At 42.3% G+C, this 19,336-nt stretch overlaps 1 protein-coding gene across 2 annotated transcripts in view; it reads left to right on the top strand.

Moving 5' to 3' along the window:
• The window catches only part of LOC122651428 (DExH-box ATP-dependent RNA helicase DExH3-like), a 119,749-nt gene that overhangs the window by 10,591 nt on the left and 89,822 nt on the right, over positions 1-19,336 (top strand). For both annotated transcript variants that reach the window (XM_043844806.1, XM_043844807.1), the window contains one exon: positions 93-188. In XM_043844806.1, the coding sequence (XP_043700741.1) occupies positions 93-188 (96 nt within the window). The remainder of the gene's footprint in view (positions 1-92; positions 189-19,336) is intronic.

Genomic DNA, 19,336 nt, shown 5'->3' with positions numbered 1-19,336 from the left:
TCTACCTTATGTAGCAAAAGGCATTATTTATGTAACTGTTTTGTGGTTTTTTTTAGTTATATTGCTGATGTGACTGTGTACAACTTGTATAGGAATCTCCAGAGGGACAAAAAATGTTAGAGTTTCGTCGAAGTCTCCCTGCCTATAAAGAAAGGGATGCCTTGTTAACAGTCATCTCACAGAATCAGGTATGTACTTTGTTTTTCAGTGTTCGTGTTCATTTTGATTGCATTTTTCTCTTCTACATTTGGATTTACTTGAGATTGACTTGTGAAGAGCCTTGGTATTATATACTGTTAAGAGGTTAGAAGAAATAATGAACTTAACTATTTAGAACTCTTTTAGTACCATATTAATGCTCGCTAATCCTTTCTGAATTTATGCCACTTGGTTGCTCAGAGACTATTAGGATATCATGTTCTAATTTATGCACTGGCATATTATTGTTATTTATATTTTATTTTCATTTGCTAACATTTGAGCATTTATGTTTGATTTTTTTAATGCAAGCCCGGTTTAAATAGGGCCAGGTTTAGTATAGGTTTGGGTTTTATTATTGTAATGGGCTGACTCATAAAGCCCAAAGGAGGGGCGTTAAGGATGCGCACGAAAATTATTATTTTATCAATGGGTCCCATGCCTAGAATCTATCTTAGCTATACAAAAGTCCTATCATTAGTTTTTTTAGACTAGTAAGAGTTTTATTAATTTTATTTAGAGTAGGAAAGTTAGAGAGTCCTTAGTGGAGTGTATTTCTGGTTTTGGGTTTCTATGTATGTAACCAACCCCTCCACAACTGATGGTTATGGAATGAATCGATTTTGGTTCAAAATATTGGTTGTTACTGGTGTTTTTTCTCTCCTCCATACGCTAGCTCTCTCCTTCCTTTTTTCTCTCAAGAGCTGGCTCTCTTCTCTCTTGATCTGGTAAGAGTCCTCTTTCCTCCCTTTCTTATGTTCTTCCATCAGTCTGATATTTCTCTCTCCTGTCACGTTATCTTTCTCTTTCCTCTTTCTTTAACTAATCTTTGGTTTCGTGTTATCAGATCTACTAGTTTTCTATTTTTCTCGCATCGTCCTCTCTCTCTCCTAGATCCTAGTTTTTAGGAAATTCTTTTTACCCTCCGTAGCAACTTCTTCCTCTTTTCCTAATTTTTTAACCTTTTGCGTGGTTATCTCTCTTCTTATTTGGACAGCTAGCAAGATTCGTTCTGTTATTTTCTCTATCACGTTATTATTCTTCCCTTATCTTAACTACCAATTATCCCTTTTTCTCTCTCCACCTTGCCACATCATCGCCTTCAATATTTTGGATATTTATTTCTGATTTTTGTTCTGGAAAGCAATTATTCAGGTCTGATATTTAATGTCTTGAAATCTCACTGTTAGATCCTTCAAACTAGAATTTTTTCCTCCAATCTTAAGTAAGCCCATCATTTGCAGATCCAACGATCGACCTACATAAGGTACTAAAACTCGGGTCTCGGTGCCATCTCGGTCCCTCAAAAAACCGAGTCGAGTCGAAATCTCGCTGAGTTGGTGCATTTTTTTTTCTGACTCAAAGCCTCAACTCGGTGGGTTTTAGACCTATTTTGGGTCTGAAACTTGGTATGAAGCCTATTTAGGCCATTTAAACACAATGGCATTATCAAATTTTGCAAAAACAAAGTCCAAATAGGACTTTTACATCAGACCCTAAGTTGGTAGGCGACGACGTACTAAAATACCCTACTCTACACAGAAATAACATAATTTAGTAATAGAAAGCTAGCAAAACATTCAATTAATAGTAAAACAACTTAATAAACATTAGAAATGTTAAAGTGATACATCAAATTGTTTAACAATGTTACAACTATCATCACATAAACTGAGATTGAATCACGTATTCAGTCTCCACTCGTGCCACATAGTCTTCCCATGACATAATGTTGCTGTACTGTTGCATATAGTGCTCCACAACATTCATATAAGAGTTGTCATCAGCATATGCCAAATCCCCTATCCTAGGGTATAGCTGTTGCCATGAGGCGTGAGACGGTTGCCATGAAGCATGAGATCCACTGCTACTGTCATATTGAGGCATGTATGGGACTGGGAATATGTGCCTAAAACCAGACCCAGTGCTTTGATGGTCAAACTCATGTGTTGACTGGCCAAACTGACCATAGGCACTATATTCAGAACCGGTGCTCTCCTGGCCATAATGATAGTCATGATGAGGCTGAGATGAATGCCATGACTAATACTCACTACTAGTATCTATAATCATGCTTCCGGATGCGAATGTACTCCAGTTGGAAAGAAGAGAGGATTTTAGGGGTTTTGGACAGAACTCGCCATATACTTGCCGAGATATGGCGAGTTCTGTCAAGTTAGGTGGCTTTTTAACTGTTAGGTGGGTAAAAAAGTGGACCGAAACCAAGATCCGATATCTTGCCGAGATCTTGACGAGATATTGGACTTAAGTGGGTAAAAAGTGGACTGAAACCGAGATCCAAACCGAGATCTGATATCTCGCCGAGATCTCGACGAGATATTGGACTTTTTAATATCGCCTATGGTCTCGTCTCGGCTTTTCGAAATACCGAGAAACTCGGCGAGATCTCGCGAGTTCTCGAACTATGGACCTACATCAACCTGGTATCAAAGCCAAACCTGGCCATAAATACCATGGATCCTACTCTGTTGTTTGCTGTCCACCAACAACTTCAGTTAATACAAGAGAACTTGCTAAAGGTTGAAGCGAATCTTGAATCATAGAACTAAAACTCGCGAGATCTCGAGATCCCGATCCAGACTTCTTTATATGAGTGCCAGATCTCGAGATCTCAGCGCGAGATCTCGATGGGAAATGTTGGTATATAGACATCTATCTATGCAAACCCTTGGTATACTGACACTTATTTATGCCAGAAACCAGGACAGACACTTATTTATGCCTAATATCATTTAATTAAATCTTTGAAAGCTTTCCAACAAATCCAAGGTTGCTTAAATCTGATTTATATTGAAGGGGTTATGTACCGGTCAAACTTAATTTGGTGTACGCGAATGCTATCAAAATCGCTCTGAATGAAAATATTTTTTTGGACATCAAAGCAAATGAATATTTTACCGCACTTTTGGTTTTTAGCAATGTTTTTCCATATTAAGATTTATGAAATTTTTAGATTTGAGAAAAACCCTAGCATTGAAAGTTGAAAATTGCATCTACTGCCGAAAATCCTGTTTTTGTTATTGAACTAGGGGGTTGATTTTTTTTCCTTTTGGAATTTGATTTTTTAACTATTTTTATTGGATTCAAATAGGGGGGTATTTGCATATTTATGAATAATATTTTAAGTAAATGAAATTAGGCATAAATAAGTGTTTGTCCTGTGTTTGGCCTGCTTTCTGGCATAAGTGTCTGTATCCTAGTTTTCCATTAAGTGAAACTCCTATTTGGACTTTGTTTTTGCAAAATCTGATAGTGCCCTATGTTTAAATATCCTAAAATAGGTTTAGGTTGAGTACCAAGTTTTAGACCCAATCTAGGTCTAAAACCCACCGAAACCAGCCTTCTAGTTGGAAAAAAAAAATGCACCAACTCGACAGTCAACTCGTTTTTTTCCAAGGTCGAAACCTGGTCGAGTTCTGAGTTTTATTTCCATGTCTTGAACTGACTCTGCAACAATGTAAGAAATTTAAGCGCCAAGCCGCCAATCGCTGATCACATCCGATTATATATGTAAACTTCCTTTGACAAATTGATTCATTCTTTGAGCAATGTGCGGAAGATCCAGAAGACCCCTCAAGAGGAGCCCATGATTGGAGTCAAAGATAAATTGATCAATTATCTGATCGAAGACATAGTTGTCATGGCGTCTAGGTGACCCAAGGCGTTGGAGAGGGTAAAAAATCAAGTCGACACCAACAAGGCGACCAAGGCGCCTGGACACCTTGACAACTATGATTGAAGATCTAGAGTCTCCTACTGAAGATTATGTTGAAGAGGAGCAAATAACAATTGAACACTTAGGAATCGAACATGTGAAATTTGTTCTTCCGCAAGAGTTTTTCAACATCAAAAGCCCAATATTTGTTCTTCCGCAAGAGATTTTCAACATCAAAATCCCAAGGTCACCAATTTTATGTGTTATTCGAGAGAAGCATAGGATCATTGAATCAAGGTGGCTGACCGTGGATGCCGAGCGAGTAGTGATGATCCTTCCATTCTACAATACTCAAGGGCGAGTTGTTTTGAACCAGAAGGGAATAATGCAGACCCGGTTAAAATTTGGGCCAGGTTTTAGTATAGGTTTGGGTTAGCCCATAGTTTTTGGGTTTTATTATTGCAACGGGCTGAATTATAAAGCTCAAAAGTGGAGGGTTAAGGGGGTGTACGAAAATTATTATTTTATTAGTTTAGACTAATAAGAGTAAAATTAATTTTGGTTTTTTATTTGGAGTAAGAAAGTTAAGAGTTCTTAGTGGAGTCTATTTTTGGTTGAGTTTCTATGTATGGAACCAACCCCCCATGATTGATGGTTATGGAATGAATTGATTTTGGTTTAGAATATTGGTTGTTATTAGTGTTTTCTCTCTCTCGTCTCTATGCTAGCTCTCCTCAATTTTTCTCTCCTTTCACGTTATCTATCCCTTTCTTCCTTCTTTCTTTAGCTAATTTATGGTTTCTTATCAGATCTATTGGTTTCCTATTTTTCTCCCATCGTCCTCTGGCTTAGATCCTATTTTTTAGGAAAATCTTCTCTCTTTTCCTCTATCACAACTTCTTCCTCCTCCTTTCCTATTTTCACTCTCTTGTGTGGTGGTTATCTCTTCTTATTTGGACAGCTAGCAAGATTCCCTCTCCTCTGTTATTTTCTGTATCACGTTATTATTTCTTCCGTTATTTTAACTACCAACGATCCTTTTTTCTTTCTCCAGCTTGCCACCTCATTGACTTCTATATTTTTGATATTTATTTCTAATTTTATTCTGGAAATTAATTATTTAGGTCTGATATTTAATTTCTTGAAATCTGACCGTTAGATCTGATATCGGATCTGATCCAAATCCTATTATTGTTCCTATTTTTTGTGCTGCGTTGAGATTTTAGGTGTTTTTACCATTACCAGTAATTAAATTTTGTGGACCTAATTTATGATCACAATACCTGTCTATTCTTGTTCTTGTATCATCAGCTGTTTGTTTTGGCTTGTGCTTAGATTACTTTGGCCTTGTTTTAACATGTGGAATCTTTTTGTTGTTGCTTCCATCTTGTTGCTTCTGTTGCCTGTTCCTATGTTGTCCTTGAAATACCATTCCGATATTTTCTTCTCATTTTTCTTCATGGGTTTTTGTATGCTTTAAGAAAAGGAAAAGAGGGAAAAAGGAGTAGCATTCTTACGGATGGTAGTGAAAGGTTATTGTTGTTGGGTTTTCTACATGAGGTTTTTCTGTGTCGAGAGTTTATGTAATGAGGGTATTTAGTTATATTGTTAGTTAGCTTGTATTAAGCTTTTATGTTTTTTCCTTTTACCTCCCTAGGGAGTTGTATGTAATTTCCATCATCTTGTGTTAATGATTGAAGTGGAGAGGTGTGTTCGGAGTGCTGTGCGACTGACGTATTCCTTTAAAGCTTAAAGGAAAGTTCTACAGGACTGTTGTATGACCGACTATGATGTATGAGGCAGAATGTTGGGCAGTTAAGAAGTGTCATATTGAGAAACTGTGTGTAGCAGAGATGAGGATGTTAAGGTGGATGTGTGGAAAGATTAGGAAGGATAAAGTAAGAAATGAACGTATTAGAGCGGACTTGGGAGTTGCCTCGATCAATGACAAGCTCTGAGAGAGTCGTTTGAGGTGGTATGGTCATGTTCAATGGAGGCTTAGAGATGCCCGAGCAAGGAGGAATGATATGATTCTGATTGAAGGAGCTAAAAGAGCTAGGGGTAGACCTAACATAGGAGAAGTTGTGAGGAAGGACATGCATAGTCTAAGTCTTGTACCAAGTATAACCTCGGATAAAGCCTATTGGAGGGCAAGGAGCTAAGGATCCATGTAGCAGACCCCATTTAGCTGAGATTCTCCTGACTTGCTAGGTTGTGCTTCTTTCCTCTTACTTTCATCCTTTTTTTTATTTTCCATCTTTCATTTGTCATTTGTCATTTTTCTTTTCTCATCTCATTTCCCATCTCTTCATTCCCTGTTTTTTTTTTTTTTGTATCTAGACCTCAGGTTTACCTACTTTGTTTTGTCTCCTTCAAATGGTCATAATCAAACAGGGAAATGGGACTATCTCAGAGTATATTCTCTGCTATTACTCTTTAGGAGGAGTACGATCATTACTAGGATCTTCAGTTGTCAAATCCTAAGGATGTAGCAAAGGTGTATGGGACTCTTGAAAAGGAGCATGTCTTGATTCTCCTTGGTATACTAAACTTGGATTATGAGCCAATCCGGGTGCAAATCTTGGGCCAGTCACCTCTCCCATCCTTGGATGAAGTATGTAGCTACTTGTAGAGTGAGGTGACAAGAAGAGTTGCCATGGAATTGTACTGTCCTTTGAGAGATTTGCTGTCACCTCTAGTTCCCAAAGAGATTGGCGTGGTAGAGGAAGAGGCCAAGGGCCTTACCGTGGGGAGTACAGAGACATCTAGATTTGAATACTATGGGAAATTTGGGCACACTGGAAAGTGATGTTGGGTGCTTCATGATCGTCCCCCTAGTGTGCATGGTGTATCTACTGGTATTCGTGACGGTAGGAGAAGGGGGGAGCTAGGGCACACACGGTAATGGACTAATGGCTGAGATAGAGCCTATGGGGTATTCATCTGGACTACAGCCAGATCATAGTTCCCTCTCACGGGAAGATATTGCAGCCTTTCGTCGCATCGTGTTACAATTAGGAGCTCACCTTCCACACCTACAGTGCTAGACACATCAGATTCTACCCTGTAGGCCTCCACATCAACTCCTTCCACTTCCTCTTCTTGGGTCATTGACTCTGGAGCCATCGATCACATGACTGGGATGTCTCAGTGTTATGACTCTTATTTTGTATGCTTTGGTAGAGATAAGGTTAGGGTCGCTGATGGTTCCCTTTCCTCCATTTTTGGCAAAGGTAGTATTCAAGTTACCTCCTCTATTTCACTTAACTCTGTTCTTCATGTGCCTAACTTTGCCAGTAATCTCTTGTCTGTGAGTCACTTGACCAAGTCATTGAACTGTTGTGTCACTTTTCCCCCCTTTAATTGTCTATTTTAGGATTTGGTGACAAAGAGGATTATTGGAGTGGACGTGAGGAGAAAGGGCTCTACTTACTTGAACCCAACACACCATTTTTGCCTACCGCTCAGTCTTATGTGTATGGGTGTACTAACAATAGTAGTGTTGACTTTGTCATGCTTTGACATCAACACTTGGGTCACCCCTCTTTTGATGTTATGAAAAAACAATTGCCCATTTGTTTTCTTCCATTTCTACTTCCTATGTATTTCAATATGAACGCTGTTTATTTGCTAAGCATTTTCATTTTTCTTATACTTATTATGGCAATCGATCCATTGTTCCCTTTCATATTGTGCATATGGATGTTTGGGGTCCAACTCCCACTACTTCTTTGTTTGGCTTTCGTTATTTTGTCTTTTTTGTTGATAATTGTTCCTGTACCACTCGGACTTTTTTGCCGAAGCACAAAGTGATGTTTATGATGCTTTCAAAAATTTCTACCAAATGATGTCCACTCAACTTGATGCTTGAATTAAATTTGTTTGTTTTGATAAAGAGGGGGGGGGTACATGTATAGTGGGCTTTAAAACTTTTTTTACTAAGAATGGTAATATCCATCAACTTGCATGTGTTGACATGCCCCAACAGAATGGGTAGGCTTAGAGGAAAAATCACCATCTATTGGAAGTCACTAGGAGTCTGCTATTTGGCATACATTTCCCTAAGACCTTTTGGTCTGATGCGCTTCTTACTGCTACTTTTCTAATCAACCGCATGCCCACTAAACTTCTTGGATCCAAATCTCCTTTGACATTCTGACTCTCCAAGCCTCTACCTTCTCTCTTCTACGCAGGATGTTTGGGTGTGTCTGTTATGTTCATGTCAATAAGTCTGCTCGGACTAAACTTGACACCAAGGTTCCCAAATGCCTTTTCCTTGGGTATTCTCCGTCTTCTCTCCAAAGATATCACATTCTTTGAGTTTGTGCCTTTCCTTACTCCTCATCTGCACCCTCTTCAAGGGGAAAGTAATAGGAGTGAAGAGGCTATTGATGTCACCCCTTTTATTCCACCTTTGCCTATACTTCCTTTTATGTTTGATGTTGGGAAACACAAGGAGGTGGATGTTGTTGATGCTCTTTATCATTCAGGGGGAGCTGGTAATGAGATTGAGTTACTTGTTTACAAAAGAAAGGAAAATAAGACCCACCAAGAGTCCTCTTTGGATCCACATCCTGAGATCCACCTTCCTCAATCAGGTAACACACCTTCTTCTCTTTTTAAGTTAGATATTCCCATTGCTATTCATAAGGGGAAGAGAGCTTGTATTAATCCTATAGCTCAATTCGTTTCCTATGATGCTATTTCCTACAGGTGTTGCCTTTTTTGTAGCTCTTTCCTCCTCTTCCATTCCCAAGAATGTCACTGAGGCCATGACTGAACCAAATTGGAAGGAAGCCATGTATGAGGAAATGATGGCATTTGAGAAGAACTATACCTTGAAACTGGTTGATCTTCCTAAGGGGAGAGTTTGGTTGGATGTAGATGGGTTTACTCAATCAAGAACCTATTTGATGACACCATTGAGAGGTATTAGGCTAGGTAGGTTGGTGGCTAAAGGATATAGTCAGGTGTATGGGATTGACTATCAAGAGACATTTGCTCTTGTGGCTAAACACAATTCCATAAGAGTCCTATTATCATTGGCGGCCAATAAAGATTGACCATTGTACCAGCTTGATGTGAAGAATGCATTCCTCCATGGTGACTTGGAACTTTGGAAGAAGTGTATATGCACACTCCTCTAGGCTTCAAGTTTTCCTCAGCTGAAGGGAAAGTGTCTCCTCCAAAAAGCTTTATATGGCCTCAAATAGTCTTCTAAGGCGTGGTTTGAGAGATTTAGGCAAGTTATCCTGAAGAATGGATATTCCTAGAGCCAAGTTGACCATACCTTATTTACCCAACGAGGTAATGGTACCATCACAGCCTTGATTGTTTATGTGGATGACATTGTGGTGATATGGAATATTAGGGTTGAGATAAACAGGTTGAAGTCCTACTTGGCAATAAACAAATTTTTAGCTTTCTTTTATCTTTCCTAGATTCAAGAGAGGGTAACCATATTCAATATGTTAGTTTATATTTGCATAGGCAGAACTTCCACGCTTCCTTGGGCGATTGGGGGAGACTTCAATGCAATCTTGTCTCATAACGGGTGCTGCCGAGCACAAGCAAGGATTCTACAAAGCGAAGGGGCTGAGAGATGGAGAGGAGTGATTCTTGATCGTCAAGGATTCTTTGGTTGTATGTGGTGTAGGGCTTCCTTGATTTTGGAAGGATTCTTGGATTTTGGAAGGGTTTCTAAGAGTTTGATCACAGGCTGATATGTCAATTCCATCAGTGTTCGGGCTGTTTCCTAAACTCCATTACCTCCATTGAAGCACCACCAACACCATTACTCCACTCACCTTCCAATACCAATCAAACACCACCACATCCATCCCTTCTTCCACCGCTTTCAACACTTCTACTCTAACCCAAACTCACTGACCACAACCATCTTCCCATCTTCACGTAAATCCAACCCAAACACTCCTTTACCTACATCACCGCTATTACCTCATGCTATTTTATCTTCCCCACCACCATTATTACCTATTGCTTTCTTTACATCACCGATTTAGCATCATAGAGGATTAGCGGCTTGGGTCCATTGATTGAGTAATTAGGGTAAAGGGGGAATGGCTCCCGTTACGGTGCAAGTTTGCAGGGGCTGCTCTGGAGGTGCACTTCAGCGGATTCCTTTTGCGTTCTAGGTTTCCATGGCCGATCCTCCAAGTTAGGGTAAAGGGGGAATGGCTCTCGTTACGGTGCAAGTTTGCAAGGGAGGCTCGCCCGCCTGATCGTCCTCCAGCCGCCGGTGGGGGTATGCCGGCTTCTTTTGCTTCGGTGGTTTCATGCTCGCTCTCCGCCCATATGTTGATCTGGAGATTAAGAAACTCTCCACGTTTTTTGGGGAGCCTGCGGTTTTTTTCTCCAAAGAAGAAGTGGAAAAATCAGAATTTCCTTTTCGTTCAACTCTGATTGCGAAGTGCAGCTATGGCAGGCCTTCTTTGTTTGACATAAGAAACTATTTACAGAAGGTTTATTCATTCATGGGGATGTGATCATCTCAACGCTGGATCCACGGCATGTCCTCCTTAGGTTTGTGAACCACGCTGATTTTTTCAAAGTTTAGATGGAGGAACAACTCCGTGTCCAGGGTTTTTTGCTTCGCTTCATGAAGTGGACGCCTGATTTCAAACCGGGTTGGGAATCCCCTTTTGCCCCAATCTGGATCTCCCTTCCAGGTCTTCCTGTTAATTTTTATCAAGGCAATTTCCTCCTCTCTATTGCCGGCACGATTGGAAAGTCCTCAAAGTTGATAGCACAACGACAAACTGCACTAGAACCGTGGCTGCTCGAGTCTGTGTTGAAGTTGATTTGCGAGGTCCAGTGCCCTTAAAGGTATGGATTGGTTGTGGTGGGGAAGCATTTTACCAGAAGGTGGTGTATGAAAAGATCCCCCTTTACTGCGGGATATGCTCTAAGATAGGTCCTGGCGACGAGGGATGTAGAAAGGCCTTGAAAATCAAAGCGGATAAGGCTGTTGATCTGAAGGGGAAAGGAACAGTCCAAGTTGCAGAAAGAGAAGGAGAGATGTTGGAGAATCAAACAATGGTTGCTGTAAACCAGGCGGAGAAAGAAGCGTCGTATGCTCACGGCTCGTTACAAGGATCTTTTCAAGGGCATGCTAGGGGAGGTCGATGGAGACCAGTTCAGACACGTGGAGGGGAACAGATCCAGCAGGATCAATTTACTGTCATTAACAGTGGGCTACCGCACGTAGAGGAGGGGATGGGAGTTATTGGAGAGGATGAACTGATGGTCACCAAGGCACAAATGATGGGAGAAAAGGAACCACATGCAATAATAGAGGAGGATCATGCGATAGGAGTTATTGGAGAGCAAGCAATGGGAGTTATTGGAGAGCATGCGATAATGCAGTTTGTGGCTCCTCTTGTGCATTCTGGTAAGGAGATAGGGATTGCAATGAATAGGAAGTCTGGTGGGGCTCCTAACAAAATTTTAGAGGTCACCATGTGCAGCAGTGGCGTTGGGGGTGCAAAGGTGGATGGGTCTTCACATGCGATATCGATGGTGGGTGACGATGGTGCTTGGGTAGATAGGGCCTTGAGCAGTTATGGGCAGGTGTTTATCGAGGAGATTAGCGAGGATAGCTCGGGGGAGGAGGATGCGTTTTTCTGTGGCCAGGGTGTCTTATCCTCTCGATCTGAAGGAAGGTCTCCTAAGGCCTTTTTTAACGGCAACGTTTCTATCCAGGGTGCCAAAGACGACTTAGTCTCGACAAAGAAGAATGGTGTGGCTGTTGATAAAGTAACTATGCTGAAAAAGTTGAAAGCCTTTAATGCAACGTTGGAGGAGTGTCTTCGCAGGACTTTTGACACGATGGAATCAGCAACCCCTGTGGTGCCTTCTGCGGCTCGGCAGAGGAATGCTAAGCCTTCGGGTGTTACGAAGGAGAAGAGTCAGCAACCTGTCACTAGGTCTATGGGACCTGCAGGTGCTACCAAGAAATATTCTTGATGAATTACCTTTTTTGGAACGCTCAAGGAATCGGAAATAAGCCTACTTCTAGGCGTTTAAAAGTTCTGGTAGACTTGCATAAGCTTGATATTGTGGGTGTGGCAGAACCAAAAGCTAACTTTTCAAAAGCTAGTAAAATTATGAAGAGGATTGGCATGGACGTTGTCTGCTCTAATGGTCTAAATAATGGAAATCGCATTTAAATCTTTTGGAAGCGGCATTTCCAAATTAATATAATGGAGGAGCATCGCCAGTTTGTCACTTTGGAGTGTATGGACTCCTCCAAGTCTATGAGGTTTTAATTACTTTTGTTCATAGTTTTTGTTTGCTGGCGGATAGGAGAGATATGTGGGAGCGATTGGAGTTGTTTTCTAGAACTTCCACGCTTCCTTGGGCGATAGGGGGAGACTTCAATGCAATCTTGTTTCCTGCAGAGAAGGTGGGTGGCCGCCTTGCGTGTTCTTTATCTCTAGAAGAGTTTGGCAGCTTTGTTAGTAATGCAGGCCTTATTTTTTTTTTTTTTTTGGTGAATAAATATATTACCAAACCCCAGGAGGGGGCCGGGGGAAAAAGAGGGGGGAGGATATACAAAGAGAGGGGAGAGGGAAGAGGGGAGGGGGGAAGAGAATCAGGCCATCCTAGAAAGGGGAGGTCGCAAAAGAGAGAGGTCTAAACCCCAGGTAACAACAATGTGCCTGTTGCTTGGGGTGTCAATAAAAGAACAATGGGGTAAGGTGCTGAGCTTAGAGGAGACATCAAAAGAGATGTCTTTCCAAATCAAGTCAATAGATCTAGATTTGGAAGTCCATCTTCTAAGATTCCTCTCCATTCAAATGTGATGAACGGCAGAGCCAAAAACCAGCTTTCCTACTTATCAAAACCAGAATTTGGTGAATGCTTGAATGATCGATTGTGATCAGCCAAGCCCCTTTATTTATAATCTTTAATCATACAATTACATGACAAAAACAACCCTGCTATAGCCGACATAGCTAGGCAGTACATAAAAGAACTTAAAACATAAAATAAAACACCAGAATGACCAGAATACCCCCCACAGTATTCTGGTTTACATTATTCAACACTCCCCCTCAAGTTGGGGCAAAGATGTTGATCATGCCCAACTTGACTAGATTAGGATGAAAAAACTTTCCAGGCAGTCCCTTGGTGAAGATATCAGCAAGCTGATCAGAAGAAGTCACAAAGGGAATACAGATCTGCCCATCTTCTAATTTCTCTTTGATGAAATGCCTATCCACTTCAACATGCTTGGTACGGTCATGCTGTACTGGGTTGTGTGCTATGCTGATAGCAGCCTTGTTATCACAGTACAACATCATAGGAAGGCGAATAGGAATACCCAGATCTTGTAGCAGACCTTTAAGCCAAAGTAACTCACAAATTTCTTGTGCCATAGCTCAAAATTCAGCTTCGGCACTAGAACGAGCGACTACATTTTGCTTCTTGCTACGCCAGGTGACAAGATTTCCACCTACAAAGGAGCAATACCCAGAAATAGACTTGCGATCTGCAGAACCAGCCCAATCAGCATCGGTGTACGCTTCTATCCGTAGGTGACCATGTGCAGGCAAAAGATTGCCTTTTCCAGGAGCTGACTTCAAATAGTGTAGAATGCGAAGAACAACCTCCATACGAAAAGTGTAGGGATCATGCATAAACTGACTCACAGCACTCACAACAACAACAATGTCAGGGCGAGGGTGTGAAAGATAAATCAGCTTCCCTATAAGCCTTTGGTACCGGTCTTTATCAACAGGCTCACCCTCATTTTCCTTGAGCCGAACAATGGGATCCATAGGGGTATCGGAAGGATGGCAGCCTAGCAAACCTGTTTCAGCCAACAAGTCTTGGACATACTTTCTTTGGGAGAGAAATATGCCTTTTGAAGATCTGGCTACTTCAATCCCAAGAAAGTATCTTAATTTCCCTAGATCCTTAATCTCAAATTCTTGGCTAAGGAAGGTCTTCAACTGCCTGATCTCATCACCATCGTTGCCAGTAACCACTATGTCAGCAACGTAGACTATAAGAACAGTGAGTTTTTCACCAACTCTCTTGATAAAGAGTGTGTGATCAGCATTACTCTGCTTATAGCCCACAGAAATCATGGCCTTGTGGAATCGACCAAACCAAGCTCGGGGTGACTGTTTCAGCCCATACAGTGCACGCTTCAGCCTGCACACTTTTCCTTTATTTCTGTCACAAGAGAACCCTGGTGGAATGTTCATATATACCTCCTCCTCCAGTGCTCTATTTAGGAAGGCATTTTTAACATCTAGATGCTGCAAATCCCAACCAAGGTTGACTGCACATTATAACAACACGCGAACGGTATTCAACTTTGCAACAGGTGCAAAGGTCTCCTGGTAATCAATGCCGTATGTCTGAGTAAAACCCTTGGCCACGAGCCGTGCCTTATACCTATCCACAATGCCATCCACCTTCTATTTCACCACAAACAACCATTTACATCCAACGGTTTTCTTCCCAGGTGGAAGAACCATAAGCTCTCATGTGTTATTTTTCTTCAAAGCCTCCATTTCTTCCATCATGGCTGCTTTCCACTTTCCATCTGATAGAGCTTCTTGCCAATTGTTAGGAACACGAACAGAAGAAAGAGAAGAAATAAAAGCACGAAATGATGGGGAAAGGGAGTCATAAGAAACAACATGAGATATGGGATGCTGAGTGCAAGTCCTGACACCTTTACGAAGAGCAATAGGTAACTTAGGAGAAGGAACATTACCAGGTGGAGAGGCAGGTTTTGGATCCAGGTTAGGCAATTGGATGGGTACTGGAGCAATAGTTGATTGAACCTGCTTATGTTTCCTTGCATAGGTCTTCATGTTACTAGCATCAATGCTCCTCTGAAATTCACTAATGGTCCTCTGAACAGGAGTCTGGGCAAGGGTGGTTTGCTCCCCCTGATTCGGGGAGAGGACTAGAAGCAGGCTGAACAGACTCATTATAAATAGACTGGAGTGGAGGCTGATAGTCTATAGTCAACACATCTTCGGTAACACTCTCCCCCTGAAGAGGTGGGGACACATAGAAGGAGACACTCTTATGAAACACGACATCCATGCTGACAAAGGTCCGGCGGGATGGAGGGTGATAGCACTTGTACTCCTTCTGTGTAGCAGAGTACCTTAAGAAAATGCACCGAAGACTACGTGGGTCAAGTTTGCCCGGGGACCTTGTATCCCTGGCATAGCAAACGCAGCCAAAAACCTTAGGGGGAACGATAAAGGAGGAAGAGCCAAGTAATAGCTCAACAGGGGGTCTAGAGTTAAGGACCCGGACTGGGCAGCCTATTAATTAAATAGGCTGCAGTAAGGACAACATCCCCCCAATAAACGGAAGGGACATGACGGGCAAACAGAAGGGCACGAGCTACCTCCAAGAGGTGGCGAATTTTCCTCTCAGCCACCCCATTTTGGGCTGGAGTATCAACACAGCTGGTCTGATGGAGGATTCTATGGGCAGCCAGGTATTTTTGGAACTGACCTTCCAAATACTCTCTCCCATTATCACTCCTCAAAATCTGAATAGTGGCATTAAATTGAGTTTTAACCAGCTGGTGAAAGTGCTGAAAACATGAAAAAACCTCACTTTTAGTTTGCATAAGGTAGACCCAAGTGAACCTAGAATAGCAGTCAATAAAGGTGACATACCACCGATGACCCGAAAGAGAAACTTTTCTACTAGGACCCCACACATCAGTATGAACAACATTAAATAAAGAAGATGATCTTTTATTAGAAGTTGGATAATTGGAATGTGTCTGTTTGGCCAGGACACAAGGCTCACAAAAAAAGTCTTCTTTATTACAAGTATTACTTAATGCTGGAAATAAAGTAGATAAAGTACCTAAAGGTGGATGTCCTAGTCTAGAGTGCCATATGTGTAGTTCAGAAGAGAACGATGCTAGGGAACAAAGCCTAGAAGGTAAAGCCTGAGTAGATGCAGGATCTCCATCAAGCAGGTACAATCCGCCATGCACTTTACCCGATTCAATCGTCTTCCCCGAGCTCAGTTCCTGAAAAACACAATGAGTAGGAAAGAAGGTCACTTTACAGTTTAGAGATTTGGTGATACTGCTAATGGAGAGAAGGTTAGTGGTAAACTTGGGAATATGCAACACCGAAGATAATGTTAAAGAAAGGGAACAGCCAATGGATCCTTTCCCAGATATGGAGGAGCGGGACCCATCAACAATTTTAACTTTGTCCTTACCAGAAGCAGGGAAGTATGTATTAAAAAGACTGGAGGAACCTGTCATGTGATCAGTAGCTCCGGAGTCTATAATCCAAGGAGTGGAAACTACTGATGCACAATGACCTGCAAAGGAAATACCTGTACGGGCAAAGAAGGAACCTGAATTGGCAGCAGATGTAGTAGGGGCAGCAGATGTGTTCAACAGACGCCGGAGAGCTTGAAGTTCTTCCTGGGAGAAACCAATGTCAGTAGTGGGAGCTGGAGCTACACTTTCAGTGTGATTGGCTTTGTTTTTAGACTTAGCACGACCACGTTTGCTCTCAAAATCAGCAGGCTTCCTATGTAGTTTCCAACACTGAGCCTTAGTGTGATATAGTTTGTGGCAATGATCACACTTCACAGGCTCTTTAGCTGTAGCAGTGGCAGCAACATTATCAAAAGAAGTGTCAGTAGTGGAGTCAGTAGTCTGTAAGGCTGATCTGTCAACCTTTGGAGTAATCATCATAGCAGCCCTCTTTGTCTCTTCACTGTGTACATAGGAAAAGGTTTCCTCCAAAGTGGGGAAAGGAACCTGACCAAGAACCTGCACCCGAATAGGATCATACTCATCATTGAGCCCAGCCAGAAAGTCATAGACCCGAAACTAATCTACATAGGTGTGGTAGGCAGTAATATCAGCAGCAGTGGTAGGCTGAAACCGAGCATAGTGACCCAATTGCTGCCATAAACACTTGAGGGCAACATAATACTTAGTGACTGTCATCTCCGTCTGAGTAGTATTTTGAAGAGTTTTCCTGATCTCATAAACCTGAGCACCACTCCCTGAACGACCTTAAGTACCCTTGACAGCAGTCCATATCTGAGTAGCAGTGTTAAGTAGAAGATACTGACTAGAGAGGTCAATGGTCATGGAGTTCAGAGCAAAGGACATCACCATTGCATCATTGGCAGCCCATTTAGTACGAGCAGCACCTTCTTCAGTGGGCTGTTTGGTGGTACCAGTAAGATAGCCAGTGAGTCCCCTACCAGCCACAGGGATAATAATCTGGCCCAAATTAAATAGTTTGTGCCATCAAGCTTGATGGCAGCAGCATAGGGAAGGAAATCATTCCTCGTCTGATCTCCTCCAGAAGTAGCCGAGGTTATCTCCGAGTCACCCATAGTTCAGCCAGGCAGAAATCGATCCTTGAATTGTAAAAAAGATTCTGATCTTCAAAAAACTGCAGCAATTAGTGCTGAAAGAAAGGTCGATTGCAGCAGTATAATCAGGGAATTAACCCTAAAAAAATCTCCCCAAACAGCAGCCCAGAAAGCCAAAATCGATAAGGTGTCTGGGTTTTTATAAAACCCTGACAATTGAGATCGATAAGAGAAAAGAAGAGCTGTAACTTGAGGGCTTCAGTTTGGGATAATTCAGATGTGATATATGCTGTCCAGAAGTCTGCCGATGGTGCTCCAAAGTGAACAATTAACCTTCCATGTCGATAGGGTCAATCTTCCAAAAATAGGAGCAGCAAAAAATCGCAGAGAGAAAAACACAGCAGCTATCGATCTTGTATTTAGGGCATCAAATTTGAGGTGTGATGGAGGGCAGCACTTAGACCATAATTTGGATCACCTCATTAGTGCTGCCCTTGCAGAATGGAGAAAACCAAGGAGAAGGAAAGAAGAAGAAGAGAAGAAATCGATAGAGAGAAGATGGAAGAGAAGAACAATGGGGGGAAGGTTTTGAAAAACCCTAGATCAGAGAAGACTGCTCTGATACCATGTTATCAAAACCAGAATTTGGTGAATGCTTGAATGATCAATTGTGATCAGCCAAGCTCCTTTATTTATAATCTTTAATCACACAATTACATGATAAAAATAACCCTGCCATAGCCGACATAGCTAGGCAGTACATAAAAGAACTTAAAACATAAAATAAAACACCAGAATTACCAGAATATCCCCCACGGTATTCTGGTTTACATTATTCAACACTACTATATCACAGAGAGTGCTGCCTTTGTAGGTCATGCTCAACTAGAGGCATTCTCTATCAAAAGCTAAGTGTCTTCTGCTGCGAGGCCAAATGGATAAGAGGGCTTTTTTCCAGATGGTAGAGGTAAAGGTACAAGCAAAGAACCGGTGGGCAGTGTCCTCAAAACCATTCCAGCAGAAAATGCAGTAGGGGGAGACAGGGATGTTTTGGTGAAGGTGGAAGGCTTGGGTCGGGAGGCAAAGGTTAAGCGATCTCCAGGTCATAAGGCTATGACGAGGGATGAGGCCTTTGAACTAGACTAGATTGTGCCAAGGGACCCGGGGGGGGGGCGCTAGGGTTGCGAACAAAGTTCCAAGCCGAACTAAAGCTAAAGTGACCTGAGGGGGAGGGAAGCTAGACAACCATATCCTCGAGAGCTGGGTGGGAGGGGGCTAGGGGCGGGAGAGTGGGCCAGATTTGAGAGAGGATAGGGGTGGGAGGGGAGGGAGAGAGCCAAGAGCCAAGAGAGATGATGGCGGATAAGGGGGCAGATTTGGGGATGCCAGAGGAGTAGTTCGCTCTAGGACCAACAACATTATAGAGAATACCAAGGGGGTGCCAGGGGTCTAGCCAAAGGGAGGTCCGAGATCCATCAACAACGACCGAGGAGGTGGCTCTAAGGGCAAGAGGGCAAAGGAGAAGAATCTTTCGCCAAACCCAGGAGGAGTCAGAGTGGATGGGGACAGTCCAGATGGAGTCATGCCTAGAAGAGATTTTCCAGATAAGCTTTAGGATTCCCGCAGTATTGGAATCTCGGATGCGGCGAATGCCTAAGCCCCCTTCAGCCTTAGGAAGGCAAATGGAATTCTAGCTGAGAGGATGCAGAAATTTGGAGGCTTCTTTTCCTTTTCCAGAGGAAGGCACAGAAAAGGTTCTCCATGGCTCTGATAGTGGTTTTGGGGTGTCAAAGATGCCACATCAGTACGTGTAGAAAGATTGGGGGACCAATCTGATGCATTCAAGGCTTCCTGCATAGGAGAGGAGTTTGCCTTTCCAAAGCTGGAGACGCTTGCAGATATTGTCGAGCATATGGGTGCAATGGTGGCTGGATAGGCTGGCAGGAATGAGAGGAAGGCCCAAGTACTTAACAGGGAGGGCTCCAATAGAGAAGCTAGTAAGACGCAGGAGAGCATCTTTGTCTGAGTTAGGGATGCTGGCCAGGAAAATTTTGGATTTGAGAAGGTTGATACGAAGGCCGGAGAGGACCTCAAAAA

The sequence above is a fragment of the Telopea speciosissima genome, chromosome 2 (genome assembly GCF_018873765.1).
Source record: "Telopea speciosissima isolate NSW1024214 ecotype Mountain lineage chromosome 2, Tspe_v1, whole genome shotgun sequence".
Classification (NCBI taxonomy): Eukaryota; Viridiplantae; Streptophyta; class Magnoliopsida; order Proteales; family Proteaceae; genus Telopea; species Telopea speciosissima.
The sequence above is the reverse complement of the archived record's forward strand: the minus strand, read 5'-3'. Positions and strand labels throughout refer to the sequence as shown.